Source organism: Panulirus ornatus, chromosome 17 (genome assembly GCF_036320965.1).
Source record: "Panulirus ornatus isolate Po-2019 chromosome 17, ASM3632096v1, whole genome shotgun sequence".
NCBI classification, from domain to species: domain Eukaryota; kingdom Metazoa; phylum Arthropoda; class Malacostraca; order Decapoda; family Palinuridae; genus Panulirus; species Panulirus ornatus.
In genome coordinates this window covers 3,480,076-3,506,466 of record NC_092240.1, presented here as the reverse complement: position 1 = coordinate 3,506,466, position 26,391 = coordinate 3,480,076, and the positions used below count along the sequence as shown (strand labels likewise).

General features: G+C 37.0%; 1 protein-coding gene across 3 annotated transcripts; it reads right to left on the bottom strand.

The window, feature by feature from the left end:
• Positions 1 to 116: 116 nt before the first annotated feature.
• Positions 117 to 24,892, bottom strand: Sys1 (Sys1 golgi trafficking protein). 3 transcript variants are annotated; one of them, XM_071671799.1, is made up of 6 exons: positions 24,413 to 24,493; positions 21,110 to 21,209; positions 20,844 to 20,919; positions 17,161 to 17,253; positions 15,869 to 15,936; positions 117 to 8,970 (listed from the first exon to the last, which is right to left on the bottom strand). In XM_071671799.1, the coding sequence occupies exons 3-6, from the start codon at positions 20,913 to 20,915 to the stop codon at positions 8,733 to 8,735; spliced, it is 471 nt and encodes a 156-aa protein (XP_071527900.1). In that variant the 5' UTR covers positions 20,916 to 20,919; positions 21,110 to 21,209; positions 24,413 to 24,493; the 3' UTR covers positions 117 to 8,732. The 3 variants fall into 3 exon arrangements, with proteins under 3 accessions (XP_071527900.1, XP_071527898.1, XP_071527899.1); XM_071671797.1 differs by lacking the exons at positions 21,110 to 21,209; positions 24,413 to 24,493 and adding an exon at positions 24,759 to 24,892; XM_071671798.1 differs by lacking the exon at positions 21,110 to 21,209 and having other exon boundaries at positions 24,413 to 24,521.
• Positions 24,893 to 26,391: the final 1,499 nt, after the last annotated feature.

Sequence of the window (26,391 nt, the reverse complement as noted above, 5' to 3'; positions counted from 1 at the left end):
GATGGAAAGAAAAAAATAATCATGTTCAGGATCTGGAGTGAATCTATGCTTATATGGAAAAACATATAGAGCATCATACAGTTTCTTCATAAGTTTAGGCTTAATCAAACACCAAATCTTAATCTTCTTTCTAGAAAGCATAGTCTTTATGAACTGAACTACTCTTGTGTCAAATACAGTACAAGAACAAGAAAACATAATCAACTGAGTATATGAATGAATATGTGATCATAAACAGATGAGGTGAGATAATTCTAAAAGATGTAGCGTACAATTTTATAATCATTCGAATGTAAAGAAATGTTCTACACTACATCTTTAGAACAACAAAAAATTTGGTCTTAACAAGTTATATATAATAAAGACTGGAACACGAGCTTTTCCAGCCATTTTTTGGAACTTAGACTAGATTTGCTGTATAGTAATATTCAACTGTTACTCTTCTTCAAATTTGCAATAATTTACACTGCTGTCAGAGCCAGTAAGATATGGGAGACATTAACCACCATACAGGCTGCTTTGGCCAATAAGTTACTTTTCTCATCTGTCTGTGAAATAATATTTTCTTATACCTAATATAAAAGTCTGAAGAATACATTGTAAAAGGTACTTCAGGCAAAGTAGATAGCAACAGTATATCAAATGCTAAACAACTACAATTATATAAAGAGTTAAGCACCTACAGGTCTATAAATATCATAAAATAGTGTAAGATAAAATGTCCTGAAAAGGAAAAATATAAATACTACAGCAATCAATATTGGCCAAATGAAATACAGCAAATAAAATGCAGGGTTTACTACACATAACAGAGTGAAACTTTAATAACACTGAAATTCATGGCTTCACACTGTACTTAGTTCCATCAGGTAAAGTAACAACAATAAAAAGTAAAGTCAACATAAGGTAAATATGAAGCTGTCACATAAAGAAAGAGACAATACTACCTACAAGTACCAAAATCAAGCCAAAATGGCATGGCTAATGTAAAGTGCTAACTTTGTGTTTTCCTTGAATAAAACTGTTCTTCTAAGCTGTCACCTTCATTACATATGAGTTAGCTAAAATGGCACAGCTAGTGTGAAGTGTTCACCAACATCTTGCCTGATGTATCAGGATTCTTCTCTGCTGCCACCAGTATTACATAATTATTGATTCTTGGTTCACCTGGGACTGATTTCAACCATATGACAAGTTTCCTATTAAACGTTTCTGTATTTGTTCAATGCAACTTCTTATTTCTCTTGGCTGTAAAATGAGTAATCGTGCTAGCTTACAGGGTGGGCTATTGCACATTATTTCTGATAAATTTTTGGTATGTTCCATGGTTTTCTTGAAGGTTTAAAAAAAGATTTCCTATTGAGTGACTTTCAGGTTTGCTACATTTTCCTTTACACTTTCAATTTGTTGCCATGCATAAATAATAGAATATCTTTCTTTTCTACTTTCTGGCTATATACTAGCATTTTTAGAGAGAGAGAGAGAGAGAGAGAGAGAGAGAGAGAGAGAGAGAGAGAGAGGAGAGTCTTGTCCTCTAGCAAAACTGTTCCTTTATAGGATTTACCACTTTCCTACTACATCAACACTAGACCATATGTTCTGTATCACACAGAAGGGGTCACCTCTAATTAGTGTAACCTTTATAACAGTATAACCAGCGTCTTTTGTTATCAAACAAGGAACTTTGTCTTTGTATGGAATGTTATCTGTTGAAGCCTGTGCATCAGCATGGTATGGGATGTGCAATGTCTCCTCATCAAGTCTACCATACAATGTTTCTACATATGAAGTGCATGTCTAATTCAATACAAAAGGACTACTGTATTAAAAAATATGGCAAGGCTTTACTATTAGCAAAAGGAATCTTCTAAGGTATCAAGAGTTTAGATACATTTACTGGTTTACATATTCAAAATAATTAAGTTAGGCTTTAAACCCAAGCCAAAATCTTTTACTATGTTAGCATCATTACAATGCTTAATATAATTTCCTCCGTGAAGAACGTTTAAGGTAATGGAGAAATTATCCATCGAATGCAAGTCAGTATCATTATCAGAAAGCTTTTATCTTTCTATATCTCTGATGACCTGTTCCTAACTGGAACTCCCTCAAGGGGGTGTCCACAGCAATACTGTCTATATAACCAATGAACTCCTGGGCTGCTTCTTAGCCCTTTTTGCCTCACCCTCAACAGGCTACTGGCAGAGGGCAAATCTAGCAGTTTTTGCAGAAGCTTTTTTGAAATGTTCCTACTGACTACTACCTAATGCTCCCACTTCATAGTCCTACCAACTATGTACTTCTACCTAATGCTCCTGCCTAAATGTACCTACCTAATACTTCTATCTATTGCTCTCAACATTTTGCCAAAAGGCAAGGTGAGCACATAGTGCCCAGCTGTGTAAGTTAAATGTTGTCAAGTGTTATGTATGACAAGGAGAGATTGTGTGTTTGTGGATAGAATGCCAGTAATCCACATGTGGGTGAGGCAGAAAAATAAAAGCTACCTGGGTCAGAAGAGTGCAACTTGTCAACCACATACGTGCTTGCTCACTGTGCAGGCGTCACTAACCCTCCCAATACCCAGGCAATGGACTGCTTTGGACATGACTCTGTCTTGTATGAACACAGAGCTGGAACCTTCCCAGAAGTAAGAGCACAACTTCTTTGTATAATCAGAGATACAAGTAAGATCAGAATTTTCAAATCTGTACATGACTCCCAATTTTTAAGCAGACTTAGCTATTTACATAATGTAGGGTTTCCAAGATAGTTTAGCTGTTACAGAGATACCAAGTTAATTTACTGTGTTAACTGGTAGAATTATAGATTAATCAAAAGGGATGAGGAAGTTGTAAGGGCCTTTCATGGGATGGGTAGGAACAGGGTTTTATGAGGAATTTGATTTAACAAAAGTGCATCTGTTCAACTAGGATATCACATCCAATTTTAAAGAGGTATTTTTGTCAAGATGAGAAGCAGATCAAGTGAGGGGATGAAGTGGATTTGAAGGAACTGGAAAAATGCACTTGTTGAGTCATCACTGTATGAGTGAAACTGGTTATCTGTTGAAAAAAAGGTATCACTGATCAATGGGAGTAGAGGTGTAGCAGACAAAACAGAATCCTAACGGCCATCACTACTGATAGGGAAAGAGGGGGATGGTGATCTATCAACAATTACAGAGACAGACAAGCCACATAGGAAGTGAGATATGAGTAAACATAGTACAGGAGGGAAACCAAAAGAGGGGATCCTGGAGATGAGACCATGATGCCTGTCAAAAGCACTGAATATATCAGGGGTCACACCATATGATTCTCCAATCTTTTTGTCAGAGAGGATGCCCACACATTAGTAAGAAACAAAAGGATACCATTAGTCAATCTTGTCTTGTGAAAGCCATTTTGATGATCAGAAAGAGGAATATGAGATTTATATTTAAGGATATGTAATTCAAATACTTTGGAAATAGTAGAGGTCAAAATAATGTGATGATAATTGGATGGGTTAGAACAATCATCTACATTCATGACTTATTGTTTCGATGCATTTTTTTTCAACAGAAAAAAAGCTTTGGTTTTTGAACAGAAGTAGGACACATGGGCAATCACAGGCACAAGCTACATGGCCAGGCCATATGTTTCATCCCTAGAGAGTAGCAAATTTAAGACTGTTTAAAATGACATAAGACAACCAAGTAATCAAAACCTTAGCTGAAATGTGTTGGTAATCAACATATAGGTACTGTTCTCTCTTCTAGCAAACTACCTATAACAAAACCCTCCCACAGGGTTAAAGCTGTGAGCAGCAGTGATAACAAACTTCTTGAATCATAAGCTTACTTCTTAGCATTAGTGTAAAAGGTTGTTTTATGAAAAACCAGCAAAACTTGTGAATCCTGTGCATACTGCAAACCTTACAAGGACAGAGAATATTTATGGAATGAGCATCATGCAAGCTTTTTGTAAGGTCTGAACACCTTGCATAATCTGTGAAGCCAATGTAGCACTTCAAGGTACTGTAATTCCTGATTGGAGAATCAGTCTACTTAGCTCATAATTACTAAGTTCTAAATGGCCACTCAATTTGGCACTTTATGTTATGGGTGTCAATGATAACTATTTTGGTGTCATAATAGTATGTAACTTTAGTTTTTAATCAGGTACAAAAAATTACAATGGATTCTTTCTATTACAGAACACAATACCCATGCATGTCTCAAAGTATACATGTTACTGTTATGGCTATAATATAACTACAAATACATGTGAATATGCTTTGGGATGATTACAAAATTATGCAAGTCTTTACTTCTTATATGATGTATTCTCCATTCATATAACCCCTACAAGTGAACAAACTTCTCACTCCCTGTATTATCAAAAAAAGTTCCTTCAACTAAAAATGAGGACACTTCATATCTTATTGAATTTATACCTCTTAAGCATATTTCTTATCCGGAAAAATCTCAAGAGATTCTTCATTAAGGTAAATCAAAAGTAAATTCCAATAAAACATTTCACAAAACACCACCTAAGTTCTGTTCCTGTACTGTACTAATTTCTTTCTTTCATACCTGTTTGCATTTCTTGTCTCACTGAAATAGCTTAAAGAACAAATGGCTGAGCTCAGTGACATTATAACTCAGTCAATTATATCACAAGATATTTACTGAGTATACCAACAAGTAAGTCTTACATCAAATCTAGAAGATCAGTTTAAGAAAATGTCAGGGTCCTCTTGCAAGTGGTATACCACTGAGAATTTACTTTGGTACTATAATTTGGTACTATAATCTCGGAAAGCAAAAATGGTTATGTTTGAAGGAATAGTGGTTCCAACAATGTTGTATGGTTGCGAGGCGTGGGCTATGGATAGAGTTGTGCGCAGGAGGGTGGATGTGCTGGAAATGAGATGTTTGAGGAAAATGTGTGGTGTGAGGTGGTTTGATCGAGTAAGTAATGTAAGGATAAGAGAGATGTGTGGAAATAAAAAGAGCGTGGTTGAGGGAGCAGAAGAGGGTGTTTTGAAATGGTTTGGGCACATGGAGAGAATGAGTGAGGAAAGATTGACCAAGAGGATATATGTGTCGGAGGTGGAGGGAACGAGGAGAAGTGGGAGACCAAATTGGAGGTGGAAAGATGGAGTGAAAAAGATTTTGTGTGATCGGGGCCTGAACATGCAGGAGGGTGAAAGGAGGGCAAGGAATAGAGTGAATTGGATCGATGTGGTATACCGGGGTTGACGTGCTGTCAGTGGATTGAATCAGGGCATGTGAAGTGTCTGGGGTAAACCATGGAAAGTTGTGTGGGGCCTGGATGTGGAAAGGGAGCTGTGGTTTCAGGCATTATTGCGTGGCAGCTAGAGACTGAGTGTGAACGAATGGGGCCTTTGTTGTCTTTTCCTAATGCTACCTCGCACACATGAGGGGGGAGGGGGAAGGTATTCCATGTGTGGCGAGGTGGCGATGGGAGTGAATGGGGGCAGACAGTGTGAATTGTGTGCATGGGTATATATGTATGTGTCTGTGTATGTATATATATGTGTACATTGAGATGTATAGGTATGTATATTTGCGTGTGTGGACGTGTGTGTATACATTGTGTATGGGGGTGGGTTGGGCCATTTCTTTCGTCTGTTTCCTTGCGCTACCTCGCAAACGCGGGAGACAGCGACAAAGCAAAATAAATAAATAAATACTATAATTTGATAAAAACATGACAGAATTATCCCTTTTTCTTTTCTACATGGGATTGCCTTCTGGGTATCTTTTGCTCTCACATTTTGGTATAAACAATAATAGTTACATGTCACCAACATCTAGTCAAAAGGACAGCAGTGTAATTCAGAACAATGAGTTGCTCTGATACTTTATTACAAAATCTTTATGCAGTATTTCTTCAAAAGACTCAAAATTAGACACATCAAAATTTGAAATTATCATTATTACCAAATATCAAACTTGGAAGAAACACTGCCAAAAAGATATCTCAGAATAATGATTAATAAAGCTAACTTCAATAAACTGATATACTGTATTGTACGGGGCAACACAACTCAGCAGTGTTCTTGGTAATAGCTTTCACACAAAAAATTTTGTTTTAAGAACATTATTTCAAATACAGCAACAAATACAGCAAACACTCTTGCTCTAACAGTTTGTTCAGTTTTATTAGCCCTGAGGCATTTCATTCTAATTAGTTCCTTTTCATATCTCCTAATCTGTATAGGTGACACGCATGATCCTTTCTGAAAATTCTGTTCATTGCAAATAGATATTTTTCTCCACATGCTTTTTCCATAAGATCTCATATGTCCCATTCATTCTAAAAGTAAGTTTCTATTTGCACCTATTCCTTAGCTTTAAAAATTATCAGTACCTTTCTGAATACATTTTATTGTCAACATGCCATGAAATTTACACAAACTAACCAACCATAAATTCATAGAGTTAGGGTATAGTACTACACTTACATATTGTAATAAAAATTCAGCCTATGAGAAATGTAGTTATAAAATAGCTCTGTCCATTTTATAATTGTGTGAGTTACAAGGACTTTCAGCCCTGACCTGACCAAAAGAGGCCTACCTGATGAATGCCATGATAAATGTAAGGTAAAAATTTGCCAGGAGATACATGATAAGAGACTATTATCCTATTTCATACAACCAACAGGTGTTGCTGTGCTCCTCTTCCTGTTGTTGTGAAAAGTCATCTTCAATGAGGAAGCATTATCATCAACTGATGAATGGGAGTATAGTCTCACTGAGAAACATTTTGCTTCTAGGTAGTACATTATCATAACTTCTCTTTCTGAACCACCCCTAATAAGTGATGGTGAAGGGAAATATTTCATACCCAGCAAAAAATCTATGGACCAGTTGGCTTCTAGGAAAGGGCAATCTAAAATCAATGCCTATAAAGATTGCAAACGATTCCTGCAGCTTCCATAAGCATGTATAGCAGGTCCTACTCCCAAAATTAAGAATTCTTGAATTTCATTTCCTTTCATGCAGGGAAACTAATCATTTATACAAGATAACATCAAATATATATGCTGGTGCTATAAATTTGACTAATAATTAGCTTGGTAACCAAATCATAATCAGCATAAATTGAAGCTCGTATCATTTCAGCATGATGTGAACCTGACTGCTTTTGTGGAAAATGTAAAGCACTATGATGGTAAAGAAGACATTACCTTATACTTCAACAAGCTCTTAACATCATTAGGAAGTAACAGCAGAGGACTGCTAACTAAATGATAATTCTGCACATCATTATCATTAACTTTCTTACATCTTATGATAAAAGTGATGCTGAAGAAAAATGCACCAAAGTTCGAGCATGTCAGACCAAATGGGACGAAAAAATTGATACTGTACCAAACTTTATTTGTAATGTATTTGCATACTTCACTTTAGCATGTTCTGAAACTTTCACATGAAATACTAAATGTGAGTAATAATGTCTTTCATAGGCCTTCTCATGTCAGCATGTTCTAATGCTTTATTACAAGACCAAAGACAATCAAGGCATGAAACAACACAATGCCCATGATGTTAATATTGCATGTTACTGTCTTGCATTTCAATCTTCTGGGAGGTAATCAAGTTGTCTTCTTAAACTAATGATACACGCATTTACATTATGATGGAAAGTATCTTCTGAGGTGGAAGTGTCAAATATGACAAAAGGTGTGTAGTACTACATGAACATGGTATGGATGTGCCTTTGGGAGTGGGTTAGATGTTAAGCTCACATAGAATCTCTTACTTTAGTTTGGTTAATCACCTATAAATGGCTCCTCACTAAAGGGATTCTGAAAGCCAATTACTTGAGAATAGAACAATCTTTTTGATCTTGCAGTTTAGCTTTTATCTAATGGTGTCCATCTGCCATTACCAACAAGTTTGTGTCTGCAGCCCACCGTTAACTAAAGAGATCAAAATTTCCTGACTTCCTTACAAATATATGAATATGCATATCTTTCATGTCTAGTTCATATGCACTTTAATTTTCTTGTAAAATTTTCATTAGTGGTTTTTCTATAAGTAATGACAATAATGACATTTCTCCAGACACTATTCAGAACAATAAAAGCTGTTAGGATCACCTAAAGATTCTCCTACCTCCACTTTCCTAGGTTATGTTCCATTAAGGTGGGTGAGTTTGGTTAAGGTAGGTTACAAAACTAACCAAACTTAATCTACCCAGAGCCTAAATATCCTAGAAAAATGATTGGGAAGGTGAATCTTCAGATGATTTAATTATTTCCTATCCTCAAAATTTTGCAATGAAAGATACATTATCAATCTCCTTAATTCCTCTCACCTTACTGGTAATATTCACAGGCTATCAACATGGAACATTATCTACAATCAACATCAAAAATTATGATATTTGGTTTCTGATTACATTCCCACACTATGAAGAATTTCTATGTAATTCTATTTACAGTAACATCAAAATCCATTGTAATGATATACAAGTTATCTACTAATCACCTTAAGATTAAATGGGCAAAGAAAGCATACACGAATTAAATTTGTTAAAAGTCACCAGGCATTAGCCTGACATGGGCCACTGTCTTTGAATGCTCCACTACCCTTTTCCCCTAAGAATGGAAAATGACACCTTAGTTATATTCTGTCATTTATATCACTAATCTTTCTTCCAGCTACACAGTTAAAAAATACTACAAATGCAGAGAAACATATAAATTTTCTTACAAATCCACTTTTGAACTCATCACTGGAATGTGTTGCATCTCAGTTCTCATACACAAATATTCACCTAAAACACACATTAATGTAATGGTAACAAGATTGAGAAGCCACACTGAGGGCTGTGAAGGAAGATGACCATTATAAAACCAGCAGCCCACCAAATGCAGGAAGTGGGCAGTTACTGTAAAGTCTAAACACTGCTTTGTACGTTGAACGACCTTCCATAGTCCTAGTGACCTGAAAAAATATACATTTCATGAAAGATATTACAAAAATACAGCAAAAACCAAAAGGTTTGCCCCCAGTTTCACAAAATCTTTTTTATTCAGGAGTCTACAGGAATATAAAAGATCACAAAATACTCCCTGAGATCCAGCATTAATGGAAAGGGGAGATGCTTTCACTTACAAACATCCTCAACTTAAGTTCAATGTCCTAAAGTTAGTGTGAGCTTCCACGCCAGTATTTATACTTCTTAACTTTCAATTTTGCATGCTGAGGTGCACTGTCAAGAGGGATTACCATTTCTAAGACCTCTACATTCACATAAAAAATAATTTCACTGCACATGCCCAAAGTTACTATCAATTACTATATAAAGGTGTGCAGTATCTTTCAATCTACATATACTGTTCACTTTGCTGAGAAAAAATTACTCTGCTTATCAAAATAATTTCAATTCGAAGGATGTATAGGATTGATATACATATGCTTTAGTTATGGTACATAACATAACAGTTCTACAGTTATTGTACATACACCCATCATAAAATTCAGCATTAAGGGGCCTAAGAACAGAGATAAATATGCATTTTCTCTTTTTACAAAACAATAGAAGAGTGATCCATAGAACACTTCTAGTACTTTTATTGAAGTACAGTTATAGGAAGTGAAATAAGGAAGGGTGGAAATATTGTTTGGAAAATATCAAAACCATCTGCAATAAGTAACATGGCCAAAGAAGGAATTTTTTTCAATTCATAAATCAGGTTAAGCTCCAGATCAAACCATAGTATATGGGACATAAACCTGGCAAAATCCAGCCTTTGGTTAGGGATTTTATTCTGATAAATTCTGAACAAACTTTCTTCATTATCTGATTTAGGCTTATCAAGTTATGACTAAGATTAAGCTGCAGGTTCTTCAATGACCAAAACCTAACCAAGGCAAGATATCTAAGTTGCTGCTTAGCAGAGAAGGAACGAAGCAGACTGGGTTTAATAACACAGATGGCAGTCTTGGTTGATACTTCAGTCATATGATTACACTATGCATACAGTGCTAACTATCCTTGAGTATTTTTTGTTTGGTGCCCTTGTGATGTATTCCACATAATTCTTACAGATCTAAATACTTCTCTTACTTGAAAGAAGCTTTTAATTCAAGAATATTCTGTTGCCAGGCATGGACAAGTTTAAGATCCATCAATCTCTCATGATAGTTCATGTATTCCATGTCATGTTTTACGTGAAAAGCATTTATTTTGGAGAGTATCAATAAAGAAAGGGTGGATTTCTGGCCAAAAGCTCCAAAGTTTCTGATACTGTCATAAATATTCAAAAGCTTTATTACTTAAAAGATTCTTCTTACAAAATATTAGAGTTAACGCAAGTGGATTATCTATTAAAATGAAAAATATTCCATCTATACAGTGTTTAAAAAAATGAGACTTTCTTACAGCAATACATGATAAATCAAAATTTCAAGAAAAGATTTTTTTTTTTTTTTTGTACTTTGTCACTGTCTCCCGCGTTTGCGAGGTAGCGCAAGGAAACAGACGAAAGAAATGGCCCAACCCCCCCCCCCATACACATGTATATACATACGTCCACACACGCAAATATACATACCTACACAGCTTTCCATGGCAGAAAAGATAATTTCATAAAATATGTCATGTTCATTCACATCCATACAAAAAATATTCGTTATAGAAAACTTAACAGAAATGCTATACCTAACCTGCCAAGACAAAGGAATCATGGCTCAATTCATGAAATGCATGTTTGAAAGAAATCTTCTAACAGTCAAGCATTCTGTCACATCTAGTACTAATTTACAATGAAATATTAAAGGCAAGTTGTGGCAATGTTTTTGTCAAGCTAAGCAAGCAAGCTAGTGATGAAGTCGTCTCCTACATTGGAATATGGCAAAACGTACCATGGCTAAAAGTGTAAGTGATGATGTTGGGTCCCTTAAAACATAATGATTAAGAACTGTAACAAGGATTATGTTAACAGGCATGTTTTACTGTGAAGGTGTCAAGTATCCCACACCAGCAGTGAAGAAATGTATTCTGGTTAGTGTTTGTTGGTAAAGTGTTGTTTCAAGAACCAACAAGTGCTACCCCTGAGATTCTACTTGTTGGGCTGTTAGTGATTTGCATATACATATGTACATCAATACTGTAGTATTGTAGTAATATGCTATTGTAGTACTGTAACATTTTCATTGTTGCAGTTAAATCACTGAATTCTACTTATAGGTCCTTAATTAGTGCAATTTCACCTTCTCAAATAGAATTGCAGAATCAGAGCTGATGCACATCTTTAATGGATACCACATTTCATTTTCTTTCACATTATATCTCTAAACAGCATACTTACACTGTTTTTTCAGTGTTGATACAAATTAGTGTTATTAAAAATATCATTCCAATCTCTCTCAGCTTTCTTCACTACTTTCACTTTTCCATTTGGTATATGTTGACTCTCTCCTAATTTACCACAGTATGTTGCTGAATATCACGAAGTGTTATGGCCTGATACACAAATTTCTTTTACTATTTACTTGGAAAGTATCCATAGAAAATTTTTTGTACAGTAAATCTGCAGAGTGGGCCTAATAAAGCATTCCTGCCACTCATTTTTTCCCCACCTGCCAAGGAAAAATTTTTAAGGCCATACAGGTCCTTTACATGGATCATATGTGAGCTTAAAGAAGTCTGTTTTGGACTTTGATCTTCCATCTAAATTGCAAATATTTCATCCATTTCCCTAATCAAAGGATGTCTCTCTTCTATTTCTAAAACCCAGAGAGCTTGATGAAGCTGCAATGTTTTTACTTTCTCTACAGTCTCAAATGTCCATAAGCTAGACTCAGCGAGGCACCAGACTTACTACTATTTTTATTTCATGTTTAAGGCTCCAGTCACGGAAAAAAGACCACATCAAGTAGGGAAAGAAGCAGGTATCAAAACAGCCCACCCTCAAGTTGCTGATGGCCACACAATAATCATGTGATGCAGCAACTTGCTGAGTACTTTAATGGTCAAGCTAGTGGTGTGGGTGCACAAGCAGCCAGTTTTTGGAACAAAAACTAAAGTAATGCTTATACAAGAGGTAAAGTGAACCAACATCGTGGCGTAGGGCAAGGGGGTCAAGTTTGGAAGTTAGCCTACATCAGTTTATAAGGTGGACTGCTTTTGACTCAATTGTCTTCAAGTAAGGATGCAAAGCTAGAACCACCCCAAATGTGAAAGCAGTACTCCATACAAGGATGAATCAATCCCTTGTACAAAGGGAGCAAATGTACAGAAGAGAGGTTGTTTTGACATCTAAACAGAACACCCAGTTTCTTATAAGCAGATTTAGCTATACCTGTAATGTGGGGTTTCCAAGAAAGAGTGGATGATACAGCACTACCAAGTATGTTCACTGAGTCAAGAGCTGGAATTACAGGACTGTCACAGGAGAGATGAGAGTTGTGAGGAGTTTTCGACAGAAATGGGTAAAAACAGGGTCTTGGAGGCATTAAACTTAACAAGATTTTGTCTACCCCAATGAGATATCCTGTCCAAGTCTGAGTTTACTGAGGAAGCTGTGTCAAGACAAGAGGCAGATCCAGTTAGAGGAAATGAAGCAGAATTGAAGGATGTGGATGAATGGCAGCATATGAGAGTATTGGATTATTTGTGGAAAGGATATATTTGAAAAAAAGGAGAAAAAGTGTAGGGGAGAGGACAGAACCTTGAGGGACACTGCTCCTAATGGGGGAGGCTGATCCATCAACAACCAGATAAATTGGCCAGACAGGAAGCTAGATATGAAGGAACAAAGTGAGGAAGAGAAGGCAAAAGAGGGAAGCTTGGAGATGAACACCAATGCCACAACCTGTCAAAGTTCTTTCATCATTCTCAAAATGTGCCTCTTGTTGCTACATGAGGATGCCATGATGCATGAAAACAGTCAAGGGTGAGTATGTCTTTTAGTAAAAAATATGTACTTTTATATCAATAAACACAAAAATTATTTTTCTTTAACAGAACTTTTACACGGATCCTAATTTGCTACACACTGCACCTGTTTTTCTGCTTGTACTTGCAAATGAGCTTTAGCTCATATTTTCCTTCAGTGTTCTTCAATGTAGGGCTTGGGAAAGGAGTTCCAGTTTTTCTCATTCAACTGTCTAAGAAGAGGGCCACCATTTTTGAAGCCAAGGTCAAGTATGTTACTATCTCTTGCTGTACAATATTCATACAATACCGAGTTGTTTCTCTTACAGTCTCATATTCTCTTCAATTACTCTCTTTTACCTGCCGTGTTATTATTCACTGTTTCATATTTCAGGTCAATATTCATTACATCTCTTTTATTAAATATGCAACAATATCATAGAATATTTGCATACCAAAATGATACAAAACAAAAATAAAAACAAAAGCCCTGAAAATAAGAAGGAAAGACAACGCAAACCACTCCCTGGAAAAAAGAAATATGCATGGAATAGCTTTATAAAATTTAAAAGAAACACTGACATATGTTGAAGCCAGACTTATCATTACAGAGGATGCAGGGCAGCAGAGAAACAGAATTTTTCATCAAGGAAAATATACAGAAAGCAGTGCAAGCTAGTTCCACCTGTTAGCAAAATCTTGTAGATACTGTCGCTCCACAAAGTGTAATCTCAGTGATGACTCCATGACTTGGTGGCAGGTCACAGCAGGTGATCTCATTTGACCTAATAATCTCCAGAGAAATGAGCTTGGTGGCCCAACCCATGGCCCTGTGATATTACCCAGTGACATCCATACTTGATGTTCACCAGTGGCAGATGAAAAGATGCCACTGAAATTATAGATGACCTAACTTTCCCGTAAGAGCCACTACCAGTCCACCAGCATGCAAAGAGGTCACAGCCTGCGACTTTCAACTTTAATGACCTGACTTTCCTGCCTCTTCTCATACCCTATCACCACAGGAAGGCAGTCACGCAGTAAACTCATCACCAGACAACAAGTGTACCACTCTGGTACCTGAAGTCATGGCGATATGACACCAGACTCAAGCGGCTCTTTGGGCACTTCCAAACATCAGTATAAGTCCCAATGTGACTCCAGACATTTCATCTTCCTGGCAGATTTTGCTGTGGCACCTTATCTACAATGTCCACCCCTGGCAAGACTTGCATGAGACATTGCCTCCACCTGTTATGAGCAAGAGCTGTAAGAACAAGGGACCTATGGCCACACCCATGGCACTCCTGCAACCCAAGCACAAAATGGCAGCTGCACAAACTCCAGGAACCATGATACCTGCCACATCCACTTCCTACAAGAGCTCCATGTAGACTTGGCAGCCATGCACTTTTCTATGTACTCCTGCTTCATCTGGCATCCTCATCAGCATCACATGACCCCTGCCAAGCCAGTCTCATATTTCTTGACCTACCTCACTTTACCTCTTTTTCAACATAATCCTGCAACTCTAGTAGCTCACTGTCCCTAGGCTATCTCACTTTATGGACCTTTACCAATAAGACATAGTTGTTGCTAAAACATGTTTCCGTGCCTCTTTTCCAGTTATACCATCCCCAACATCCCAATGAGAACACCTGCAAAAAGACCTTAACTTTCACAGTGACAATACAAAAATAAAAAATATTCTTAAAGCAAAAGTAGACACGAGTTTTACTTTTAACACAACATCTATTGACCAGATAAAATAAATAGCTGCAGTCCCAATTCCATTCAAAGGAAAGTAATGGGAATATGTAAAGAAAGTACTTAGATGGAAAATATGGATGAATACATGAGAAAAGAAAAAACAGTAATTAGTATGTAAAAGATAAAAGAGCCCAAAGGAAAAGTGGAAATAATGATGGCACTAATGAAATTGCACCTATGGGAACAAAGAACAAGAAGAAAATCAGTTCTCTTTGTAAACAAATAATAATGTAAACAAATGAAACTAGACTATTGAAGGATGGAGAAAGACATAAGAATGACCCACATGAAAGTATCAGTAAAGATCTGTACGCTACACAAAAAATAAAAGGGATACATTAACAATGAGATGCATAAAGTATTTGACAAGAACGCCTTTATAGATGCAAAGCAACTGAGAATAAAATTATGTCAGCAATAGATGACCTAAAAGTCTGCAAAGGAACCATATAAATAGCAATGCAACACCACTCATACCAATGATGAAACAGTGCCTAACCAACAGTGGTATACATAAAGTACACAAAATGCTGTGCTAACAATACACAAATGATTATCTCAACTTCTATCAAACAAGTATAGACCCATAAGTGAGACCTTGCATGAAAGTTTTTGTACGAATTATCAAGAAACAAATGACACACAACCACTAATAACAATAATAAATGAAGGTGAACACATAACTGTATCAAACAAAAGTAGAACAACATATCTGCTAATGCATCATCAAAATACATATGAAACATCAATCGAAGGAAAGAGAATTTTTTGACTTTGCTATGGCATTCAATAAAGTAAACTACAGAACTCTACTGGGGAAAAAAGGAGCAAAAATAAAACACGATAAAACTGATAAAATTAAACATGTAGCTAGAGGAAATCCTGCATCAACCTAGGATCATCAACCATATAATGTGCATGGTTGTAGAAAACAGCAATATTATGAAAATTGTGAATCAAGTAAGATATAAGGTGAATACTTTGCTCTAGCCCTGCCTCAGACAAAATTTATGTATTCGCAGGCAATCAGAGTATATCGTAAGAGAGAGAGAGAGAGAGAGAGAGAGAGAGAGAGAGAGAAAAATTCTTTTTGCAATACTGTCAGTACAACAAAAAAGATATACTCAATAGGTGAGAATAAGACATTCAGTGTAATAACAAAATAAACAAACAATAAATGCTTGAACTTACCCTGTGAGGGCATTCAAGATAAATGCTGCCATCACTGCACGCCCATGGACTTCTTTTATCTGAAGCTCCTGTAATAAATATCATTAATATATCAACATCTTTCCAGCTCATGCAAGCAGAATACAACTTCCTGTCTGTATCTCCAACCAAAGCACCTTGCACTGTGAAGCAACATGGTTTATTCAGAACCTCCTTCATATGCCATGATTCAGACACATTTTCCAAATTCCTCCTGCATTTAACTCCCTCCCAATTTTCATTGATTTTTTCATTCTTTTTCATGATAATAACTTTTAAGCCAAAAAGACTTTATACATAATAGAGAAGCAACTGCCACACAACAACTGTCTATAGCAGCAGGAGGACCAGTGACAGTGATACAGTGAGCCAGCATTGAAGTGACTGACATGTTTTCTCCCTGGCTAAAGTTGATATACTTCCTTTCTATTGCATTTATATATGGTCTGTTGAAATTCAGTCCACAACCACATAACTCCTGACAACATGTAACTCAAAAACCTCTGTTCTAAACCATATACTTCCTTATTTGACTAACATAAAACACATGAAAGCAAGTCTAAAAAATGATTCCATGCACATAGGATGGAATGGTGCTACTATTTATGTTGGGCTGAACAGTTTCCTCCTTAAATGCCATCAAGCAAGTGGGATCCACCTCACCTCTTACAACAGAGCTCCTAGGTAAAGAATCTTGCTCTGTCCATTTCTGTAATGTTTGCGGTCTCAGATACAACCTTTCCTCTGTTGAACACCATATGCCTACTTCCTCAAGTGATCTCTCTAAACCCAACTTTCCAAGACTTCTCCTCTTTACATTAAAATTTCTTTAAAAAATCTCTTTTGACTCCATGGGCTGTGTTTTGGCATACTGTAAAAGAACTACAGATCTTAAGTCTCCCAATTTTGAAGCCATTAGGGTCAAAATTACCTTTTATAACTTTACTTAGATGATTTGTGTATCTTCCCTCCTACCTCTAAATTGGTGTAAAGCTTTTCAACAATTTGACTTCCTGCCACAAGGCTTTGCTCTCTAAACGTTTATATGCAAGACATTTTAATGTACACCAAAAAGAATGGCTTGGCTCCACTTGGGATAATTCTTGTGGAGTCAAGATCCTCTCATTTTCCCTCCTTCATGATCAGCAACAAAAAATTAATGCTGAGTGAAGGGTGCTGTCATATGCATTGGACTTTGGGAAGTACCAGATGACAAGAGGTTCTGAAACTTCAAGAACATGAAAAGACAAAATGCAATCTGAGGTTATTCCCACCTGATATTTGAAGATGCTGTCAAGTGATCGATGGTGGCCAGTAAAGAGGTCCAGTACAGCTATCCATAAGCCCAGGCCTACATAATACACTGCCTGAAAAAATTTAAATAAAGGACATAAAAAACTTGATATCATATTTAGCTGAATGTAAAGATGTTCTTTAATGCTATACTTCAGAGGTATACAAAATAAACTAATAAAACAGAGGCTATTTCTGAACTGTTTCAACAAAACACAAAAAGAATATTTAAGACTCTACTCTTGCTATATAAGACTGAAGTAGGAAGTAGTATGCATTGATGCAGATGGAAGAAAGCAAAGGAGGTGGATGAGCTAAGTTAGTACAAGGGTGCTGAGCCGCATGACTCATGACCCAGGTGATGGCCAAGCAGAGGAAACACAGGTAGATGACCAAACATCAAGTCCATCTAGTGCATGACTGCTGCCCGGGTGGTGCTGAGGAGAAAGGATCTGTGGTGCTGGCAAACCTGAGGATGCTGGGGTGCATGACTCCCTGGGGGATATTCCTTCACATACCATCCACCTGGACACAGGACTCACCAGCCTTGCCCATCCCAACACAAACACAACCTGGACCCATCAGCCTTGCCTACCCCAACACAAACACTACCTGGACCCACCATCCTTGCCCATCCCAAGACAAACACTACCTGGACCCAACAACCTTGCCCACCCAAACACAAACACTACCTGGACCCATCAGCCTTGCCCATCCCAACACAAACACTACCTAGAACCACCAGCCTTGCCCACCACAAGACAAACACTACCTGGACCCACAAGCCTTGCCCATGCCAACACAAACAATACCTGGACCCACCAGCCTTGACCACGCCAACACAAACACTACCTGGACCCACCAGCCTTGCTCACCCCAACACAAACACTACCTGGACCCACCAACCTTTGCCCACCCCAACACACACACAAACTAACTATAAACAAAACAACCACCAAACACAACTGACCCTAATATCAACATCCTAACACACTGGGTATATCCACCACTACCACCATATCAAGTATTAGTTACATTTATGATGACATGACATGCTTGTTTTTATTTCTGTCACTGTCTTTAAAGGGTGCTACATTGTCAAAATGACTCTAGTACACAGGAAGTTTACCTGCATGAAATTTAATGTCTTGCATAGTCATCATTTTTTTGAATTGCTGTACCTAATGCAGTTCTTCCATATTTTACTGTATAGCTCAATCTGCTCCTCACTTTTTCCGTTCAATAGTGACTGAGTTTGGTAAAGTGTGTGAAAGAAGAAAGTTAAGAGTAAATGTGAATAAGAGCAAGGTTATTAGGTACAGTAGGGTTGAGGGTCAAGTCAATTGGGAGGTAAGTTTGAATGGAGAAAAACTGGAGGAAGTAAAGTGTTTTAGATATCTGGGAGTGGATCTGGCAGCGGTTGGAACCATGGAAGCGGAAGTGGATCATAGGGTGGGGGAGGGGGTGAAAATTCTGGGGGCCTTGAAGAATGTGTGGAAGTCGAGAACATTATCTCGGAAAGCAAAAATGGGTATGTTTGAAGGAATAGTGGTTCCAACAATGTTGTATGGTTGCGAGGCGTGGGCTATGGATAGAGTTGTGCGCAGGAGGATGGATGTGCTGGAAATGAGATGTTTGAGGACAATGTGTGGTGTGAGGTGGTTTGATCGAGTAAGTAACGTAAGGGTGAGAGAGATGTGTGGAAATAAAAAGAGCATGGTTGAAAGAGCAGAAGAGGGTGTTTTGAAATGGTTTGGGCACATGGAGAGAATGAGTGAGGAAAGATTGACCAAGAGGATATATGTGTCGATGGTGGAGGGAACGAGGAGAAGTGGGAGACCAAATTGGAGGTGGAAAGATGGAGTGAAAAAGATTTTGTGTGATCGGGGCCTGAACATGCAGGAGGGTGAAAGGAGGGCAAGGAATAGAGTGAATTGGATCAATGTGGTATACCGGGGTTGATGTGCTGTCAGTGGATTGAATCAGGGCATGTGAAGCGTCTGGAGTAAACCATGGAAAGCTGTGTAGGTATGTATATTTGCGTGTGTGGACGTATGTATATACGTGTGTATGGGGGTGGGTGGGCCATTTCTTTCGTCTGTTTCCTTGCGCTACCTCGCAAACGCGGGAGACAGCGACAAAGCAAAAAAAAAAAAAGAAAAAAAAGATAAAAAAAAGTTTCCCAGACCATATTACTATCAGTTCAAAGTCATTCTAACTTTTCAGTATCTCTTTTCCTTAATTAAATTACATAAAATTCTTTTCACATAATTTTGGGTAGTCAGTATGTTACTATGTTTCTGTGTTTATAGTTGAGGTATTCACTGCAATTAGTTTATATCGCTTGTGGGTTATCTTTATCATATAAATTCCTTTGGATTTACTATGCACATATATTAACACTGTTCCTTGTTTAGCATTTACTCTATCAACTCAAAAGTTTCTGTATCACACTACATCTGTTTCTTGTGTATTCTTTCAATGTGTTTTGTCCATCACATCAGTAAGAACTGCACTGTTACCCACAGGTTGGCAATCAAACTATTCAGTCTTCAGTCGTGAGTTCTCAGTTATCAAGCTTTGCGAATTCACATACACTATCACCTCTCATATCTAACTTTTCCAGGCTTTCTGCTGTTTTCTTTAATCCTCCTGCTTAAAATTTCTTTTTGTATTCAGTGCACTGTGTTACAAGTAATTTAGGATGGCAAATATTTGATTTATGGAATAATTAATTTACTTATCTTCCATTATTTTCATTCTATTTTCATTATTTCATTCATATCTTTGGTTGCATCTCTAACTCATTTTCAACTTTCATTTCATTTACATCAATCTGACTTTCTCCACTCATTGCAATGCAATTTTCAAACAATTTCTTGGCCTTGAGTTTCTCATAATTCATTTCCCTTACCTATTCCCATAATTCCTAGAGGATGCTACATCTACAAACATTACCCAAACATCTGCATACTGCTGGATGTCTGAGATCATATATCATTCTTTTCCATACTTTTGTTTGGTAGCTTCCACTGTAGTATAACTACCTGCATACAAGAAAATGTTCATAGCTGCACACAATTTTAGATTCACATCTTCTGAGGTAGTGTTTGCCTTTTTTTTTTTTTTCTCAACTGACTTTGTTTCTCCTTCTTTCTCTTTGTTGTTCAATTTTCTTCTTTGAAACAACTTTTTCTTCACTTCTCACTTCTTTCAATATTCAAAAAAAATCTTTTGTGTTTCTTCATAATCTTCTTGATCCATTTCTATTTGGTCACATTCACTAACTTCCCTATCCACTGCCTTCTCAATTCACCTTCATCATCACTACCTACTTCAGCTGTCATGTTTCTGTCTATTCATTCTATTCTTATCTTTTAACAATCCATGTCAAATAGCAAGATAAACCCCACTTTCAGTCAATTACTTCCACAGTGATACAGTCATGCACACCTGACCAACAGTAACATCCTTTAAAAATTTCAATTCAGTTGCTTCAAGAATGGGGTGGTACGTAACTATAACTGTTAGAAAGAAAGCTGATAGAAGAGCATACCAAAACAATGTTCCACTTTCTATGACACTTTCTATTAAGGGATATGATACTGATTTAATACCCACCATGGGGTGACCCAAAATCACTATAACATCATGTATATTGTACCTGCATAGTAATTATTTGCGATATGATGAGTGGTGGGTCCCATATCTTGTACCTAAAGCCTCCAGCCATCATAAATCTGAAAGAACAAATAAAAGTCTTTTAGGAACTATTATTTCTAAAGCATGTATACTCAGTTACATAAGGTCAAAAATCATCTTATTCACTGCCCCTTAAAGGTACATCAGAAGTCTTATCCATGTCCATAATGGCTTGCTCATGTTTTCTAAGCTACATAACTCCATGTGCAATTGGTTACTAGACAGTACCATCCTGGAAAGATAGGAATAATGTAGTCTTGTTGAAGACCTTCATGTTTCAAATGAGTCCATCTTCTGCATGTCGTCCAGCACTGAAGCTGCTGGAACCCTGTAAAAGGGTCATCGGTTGTGTAATAATGATAACAATAATAATAATAATAATAATAATAATAATAATAATAATAATAATAATAATGATAAGAATATTTGATGTGGGAGATAAATTGCTAGAAGCAGTGAAAAGCTTTTATTGAGGATGTAAGGCATGTGTATGAGTAGGAAGAGAGGAAAGTGATTGGCTCCCAGTGAATGTCGGTTTGTGGAAGGGGTGCGTAATGTCTTTATGGATGTTTAATTTGTTTATGGATGGGTTTGTTAGGGAGGTGAACGCAACAGTTTTGGAGAGTGGGGCAAGTATGCAGTCAGTTGTGGATGAGAGGACTTGGGAAATGAGTCAGTTGTTGTTTACAGATGATACAGCGCTGGTGGCTGATTCTGGTGAGAAACTTCAGAAGTTGGTGACTGAGTTTGGTAAAGAAAGTGAAAAAAGAAAGCTGAGAGTAAATGTGAATAACAGCAAGATTATTAGGTTCACTAGGGATAAAGAAAAACTGGAGGAAGTGAAGTGTTTTAGATATCTGGGAGTGGATTTGGCAGTGGATGGAACCATGGAAGCAGAAGTGAATCACAGGGTGGGGGAGGGAGCGAAGGTTCTGGGAGAGTTGAAGAATGAGTGGAAGGTGAGAACATTACGTCCGAGAGCAAAAAAGGGTATGTTTGAAGGAATAGTGGTTCCAACAATGTTATATGATTGTGAGGCATGGGCTATAGGTAGGGTTGTGCGGTGGAGGGTGGATGTGTTGGAAATGAGATGTTTGACGACAATATGTGGTGTGAGGAGGTTTGATCGAGTAAGTAATGAAAGGGTAAGAGAAATGTGTGGTAAAGAAAAGTGTGATTGAGAGAGCAGAAGAGGGTGTAATGAAATGGTTTGGTCATGTGGAGAGAATGAGTGAGGAAAGATTGACAAAGAGGATATATGTGTCAGAGGTGGAGGGAACGAGGAGAAGTGGGAGACCAAATTGGAGGTGGAAGGATGGAGTGAAAAAGATTTTGGTTGATCAGGGCTTGAACATACAGGAGGGTGAAAGGCATGCAAGGAATAGAGTGAATTGAAACGATGTGGTATACCATGGTGAATGTGCTGTCAATGGATTGAACCAGGGCATGTGAAGTGTCTGGGATAAACCATGGAAAGTTTTGTGGGACCTGGATATGGAAAGGGAGCTGTGGTTTCGTTGCATTACACATGACAGCTAGAGACTTGAGTGTGAACGAATGTGGCCTTTGTTGTCTTTTCGTAGCACTACCTCGCGTGCATGTGGGGGGAGGGGAGGTGCCATTTTATGTGGGGTGGGGTGGCGGTGGGAAGGGATAAAGGCAGCATGTATGAATATGTACATGTGTATATATATGTATGTGTCTGTGTATGTATACATCTGAGTATGTTGAAATGTATAGGTATGTATATGTGCGTGTGGACGTGTATGTATATACATGTGTATGTGGATGGGTTGGGCCATTCTTTTGCCTGTTTCCTTATGCTACCTCGCTAATGCAGGAGGCAGCGACAAAGTATAATAAAAAGAAAAAGAAAAAATTATATATATATAACAATAATAACAACAACAACAACAATAATGATAATAATAATAATAATAATAACAATAATAATAATAATAATAATAATAATAATAATAATAATAATAATAAAATGAATTCAAGCAGCTACAGACCATTGGGTCATTGTGAGGATATTTGTGATTGTGGAAGATACCAGAAACTCACAGAACAGTGCAGTAAAAGTTAGAAGACAAACAGGCAATAAATATAGATTAAACTGCATCTTCCTTCTGACTAAGGAGGCACAAATAATAAGTCATGGACTTGAGGCAAACTCCTTGTCAAGCCTATTCTTCAGTGTATCTATAGTACTGCTTTGTACCACTTTACTGGGCAAATCATTCCGCCAATTGATAACAATCCTGTTAAGGAGAAAATACTTTGCATCATTCAAGGTAAATCATTTGCCCAAGAGTTTGTATCCATCACCACGAATATAATCAGGCAAATCAAGTTTCAGGTAATTTGATAGATCAAGATTATCAAAACCTCTGATCATGTGAATACTTGTACTGGATTACCTCTTAACCTTCTCTTTCTTGAGCTAAATAAATTCAAGTTGTTTAATCTCATCTCAAATGATTTGTTTCTCAGTCCGGGAGGCATCTTGGTAGCTCAAAGCTGTACTCTTTCCACTTAGTCTGTCATTTTTAGGTAGGGTGACTAAAACTGAACACAATATTTCTGACAATTACGACTCATCTTCTTATTCACTCAGCCCCCATAGTTCCATCTACTGCCATGACCACCCTAGAAAAATTTTCAGTAAGTGTAGAAGCATCTGGCCTCCAAGTTTCTCAAGTAATGATGATTCATTAAAATGTTTCACAAGCTATTATCTTAATAAATCACACATATTCACTGACCTTCAACCCTTACTACAAACACCTTACTCAATACAGGTGAATCAAATCAAGGTAAAAGTTCAGTTTACCCTAACATCGAAGGTACCTTTGAAAGCGTAATTTGTACCATCATATTCTACTGAATGATGATAAGCACTGCATTCTACTGAATGATACAGAGACAAGGCAATGGTTGTGAGGGTTATGTACATCTGGTAATATATGGGGACACTCATATAAAAAGTTCTTACATCTGAAAAAATTAGCAAAACCCACAAAAACCTTGCCTCTCTCGCAGTCATGACTTACTTTAACATTCAACAGTCTAAACGAAATATACCAGTCACACCCATGGCTGTACTGCAGAAATACAAACTTATGTCAACAAACGGATGACAAAGCAAGCAGCCAGTCGTGCCGCTGCCTTTCTTCCTCACAAGCAGGATTTCTATGTGGTCCACATCAGCAGAAAAAAATTAATGTAAGCATATTACGACTCAAAATTTTGGCTAATAGGAGAGGGAAGGGTCTATGCAAACCTTCTCGAGTGGCGGACCTAAACTGATAATTCTCCTACTATACTACCACTGTCAAACAAAGTCATATATTCGAGAACTATATCACTGACGACACTAAACCAGGAATTTCTACAAATCGTAGAAATCTGGTTGTATAGCTCCATCAATACAAATCCTGTTACCATACTTCATGATGCACCAGATGAAAATGCTGCAAAGTTGATACAAACTGACACAGAAACATATCTTAATGTATATAAACCTACTATTTCCAGGGTAAAACTTGAGCTGATAATTAGTCACTTGTTTTGTCACTCGTCATTATTGTTGTTGTGGTGGAAGTAAAGACCAGGGATCAAATGGATAAGATTTTACATTTCTTGAGAAAAAGATGGAAACGGATAAATATATATATCATAGATTTATATGAATAGATTAGAATGATGAAAAAATAATACTCATAAGATTGTTAATTTGAGAACTAAAGAAAGTTTTAATATGACCCATATGAGATTACTGAAGAATGTAATTTATTGTTGGATACTGACACTTCCTTTCGCTTATCTTCTACAATATTCAGTTATGTCATGAATATATGAAATATGTACTTACGCTACATCGAAGTACTCTGTGACCTCTCTGGAATTTTGTAATTCTCTTTTGTCTGCTCTGCACATGATCAGCAGAAGACATTCTTTTCAAAAGCAAAAAAAAAAAAAATCATATTTTTGGAATACGTTTGGTGCTGGTCATCTTATTTGCATTGTTTTACGTCCTCCATATTGATGCTAGCAACGGTGCTCGGCTCTTAGATACTATATTTCAATGAGATTGAAATAATTTTATATTGTATTTTGCTCGTTTATATTTTCCTACTCTCTCATTGTCATTTTCTGTCATTAGTAATTTTGAATCTATAATGAGGACCACGTTGGGTATAATTATCTACATATTATAAAAGTCGACTGATCAAGTGATATTGAAAAATAGTTGACAAATTATCCATATTGATGCTAGCAACGGTGCTCGGCTCTTAGATACTATATTTCAATGAGATTGAAATCATTTTATATTGTATTTTGCTCGTTTATATTTTCCTACTCTCTCATTGTCATTTTCTGTCATTAGTAATTTTGAATCTATAATGAGGACCACGTTGGGTATAATTATCTACATATATTTTCTGTGCTGCTATTGGTAAAATTATCATTTGTAGTCACAATTTACTCTGCGGAAGCTAAGCTTGAACTTAAGCTAATAAAAAATAAAGTTTTTATCATTATTACGCAATGGTTTAGTTGCAGACTTACGTGGATCGAACGATAATTTGTCAACTATTTTTCAATATCACTTGATCAGTCGACTTTTATAATACAAAAAGTTTTTGCAAATATCAGGACATGCAAATATTTCAGGTGAGGATAGATTAATTCTAATTGCACCAACTCACTCAGTGTAACATTAAATAAAGCGTTACATTAAATAAAGTCAGACCAAATAACTTTACCCAACTCCCAACCAAAGGTATTCGCTTCCAAACACTATCCTACCTCAACGTTAATCAAAGATAACTCAAAGGACAGTAAACAATGATGAACAAATAGTTCTCGTTTCAAAGTTCGATTTACTATTGCAACGTAGTCGGTAAAGTGACCTTTGACCTATTGATGCCACCCCATTCATAAACAAATTAAACAGCCATGGTGACACCACACCCCTCTGCTGCAGACCAACCTTCACTTGGAACCACTCTCTCTCCTCTCTTCCTACTCGTACAGGCGCCTTTCCTCCCACACCATATATTCGCAAGGCCTTCCAGAAGGGATCTCTATTAATCTTCTCTAGATCCATAAATTCCACAAACAAAACCTTCTGTTTCTCTGAGTATTTCCCAGAAATATTCTACAAAGCATCCGTACATCCTCTACCACCTCTAATCCTCGCTGGTCAGTCTGTGCATTCACCCTCTCGTTCACAACGCTCCCATACAACTTTCTAGGCCAATTTGACAAAATAACGATGTTAATATCATTAACCATCTCAGCGTATATTTTCTTATATGCTTAATATGGTTAGTTTTTATTGTATTTACTTTGGAGATTTACCCATACTATTATGTGACACATTAGCGGTCAAATAAGGCTTTTTAATGAGGACCATATGAGAGCAAGTCCGAGTGCATTGCATGTATTAGATGATGTGTTGCTTCTGTATCACAACACTACAGATAATTATGATTTTAGAA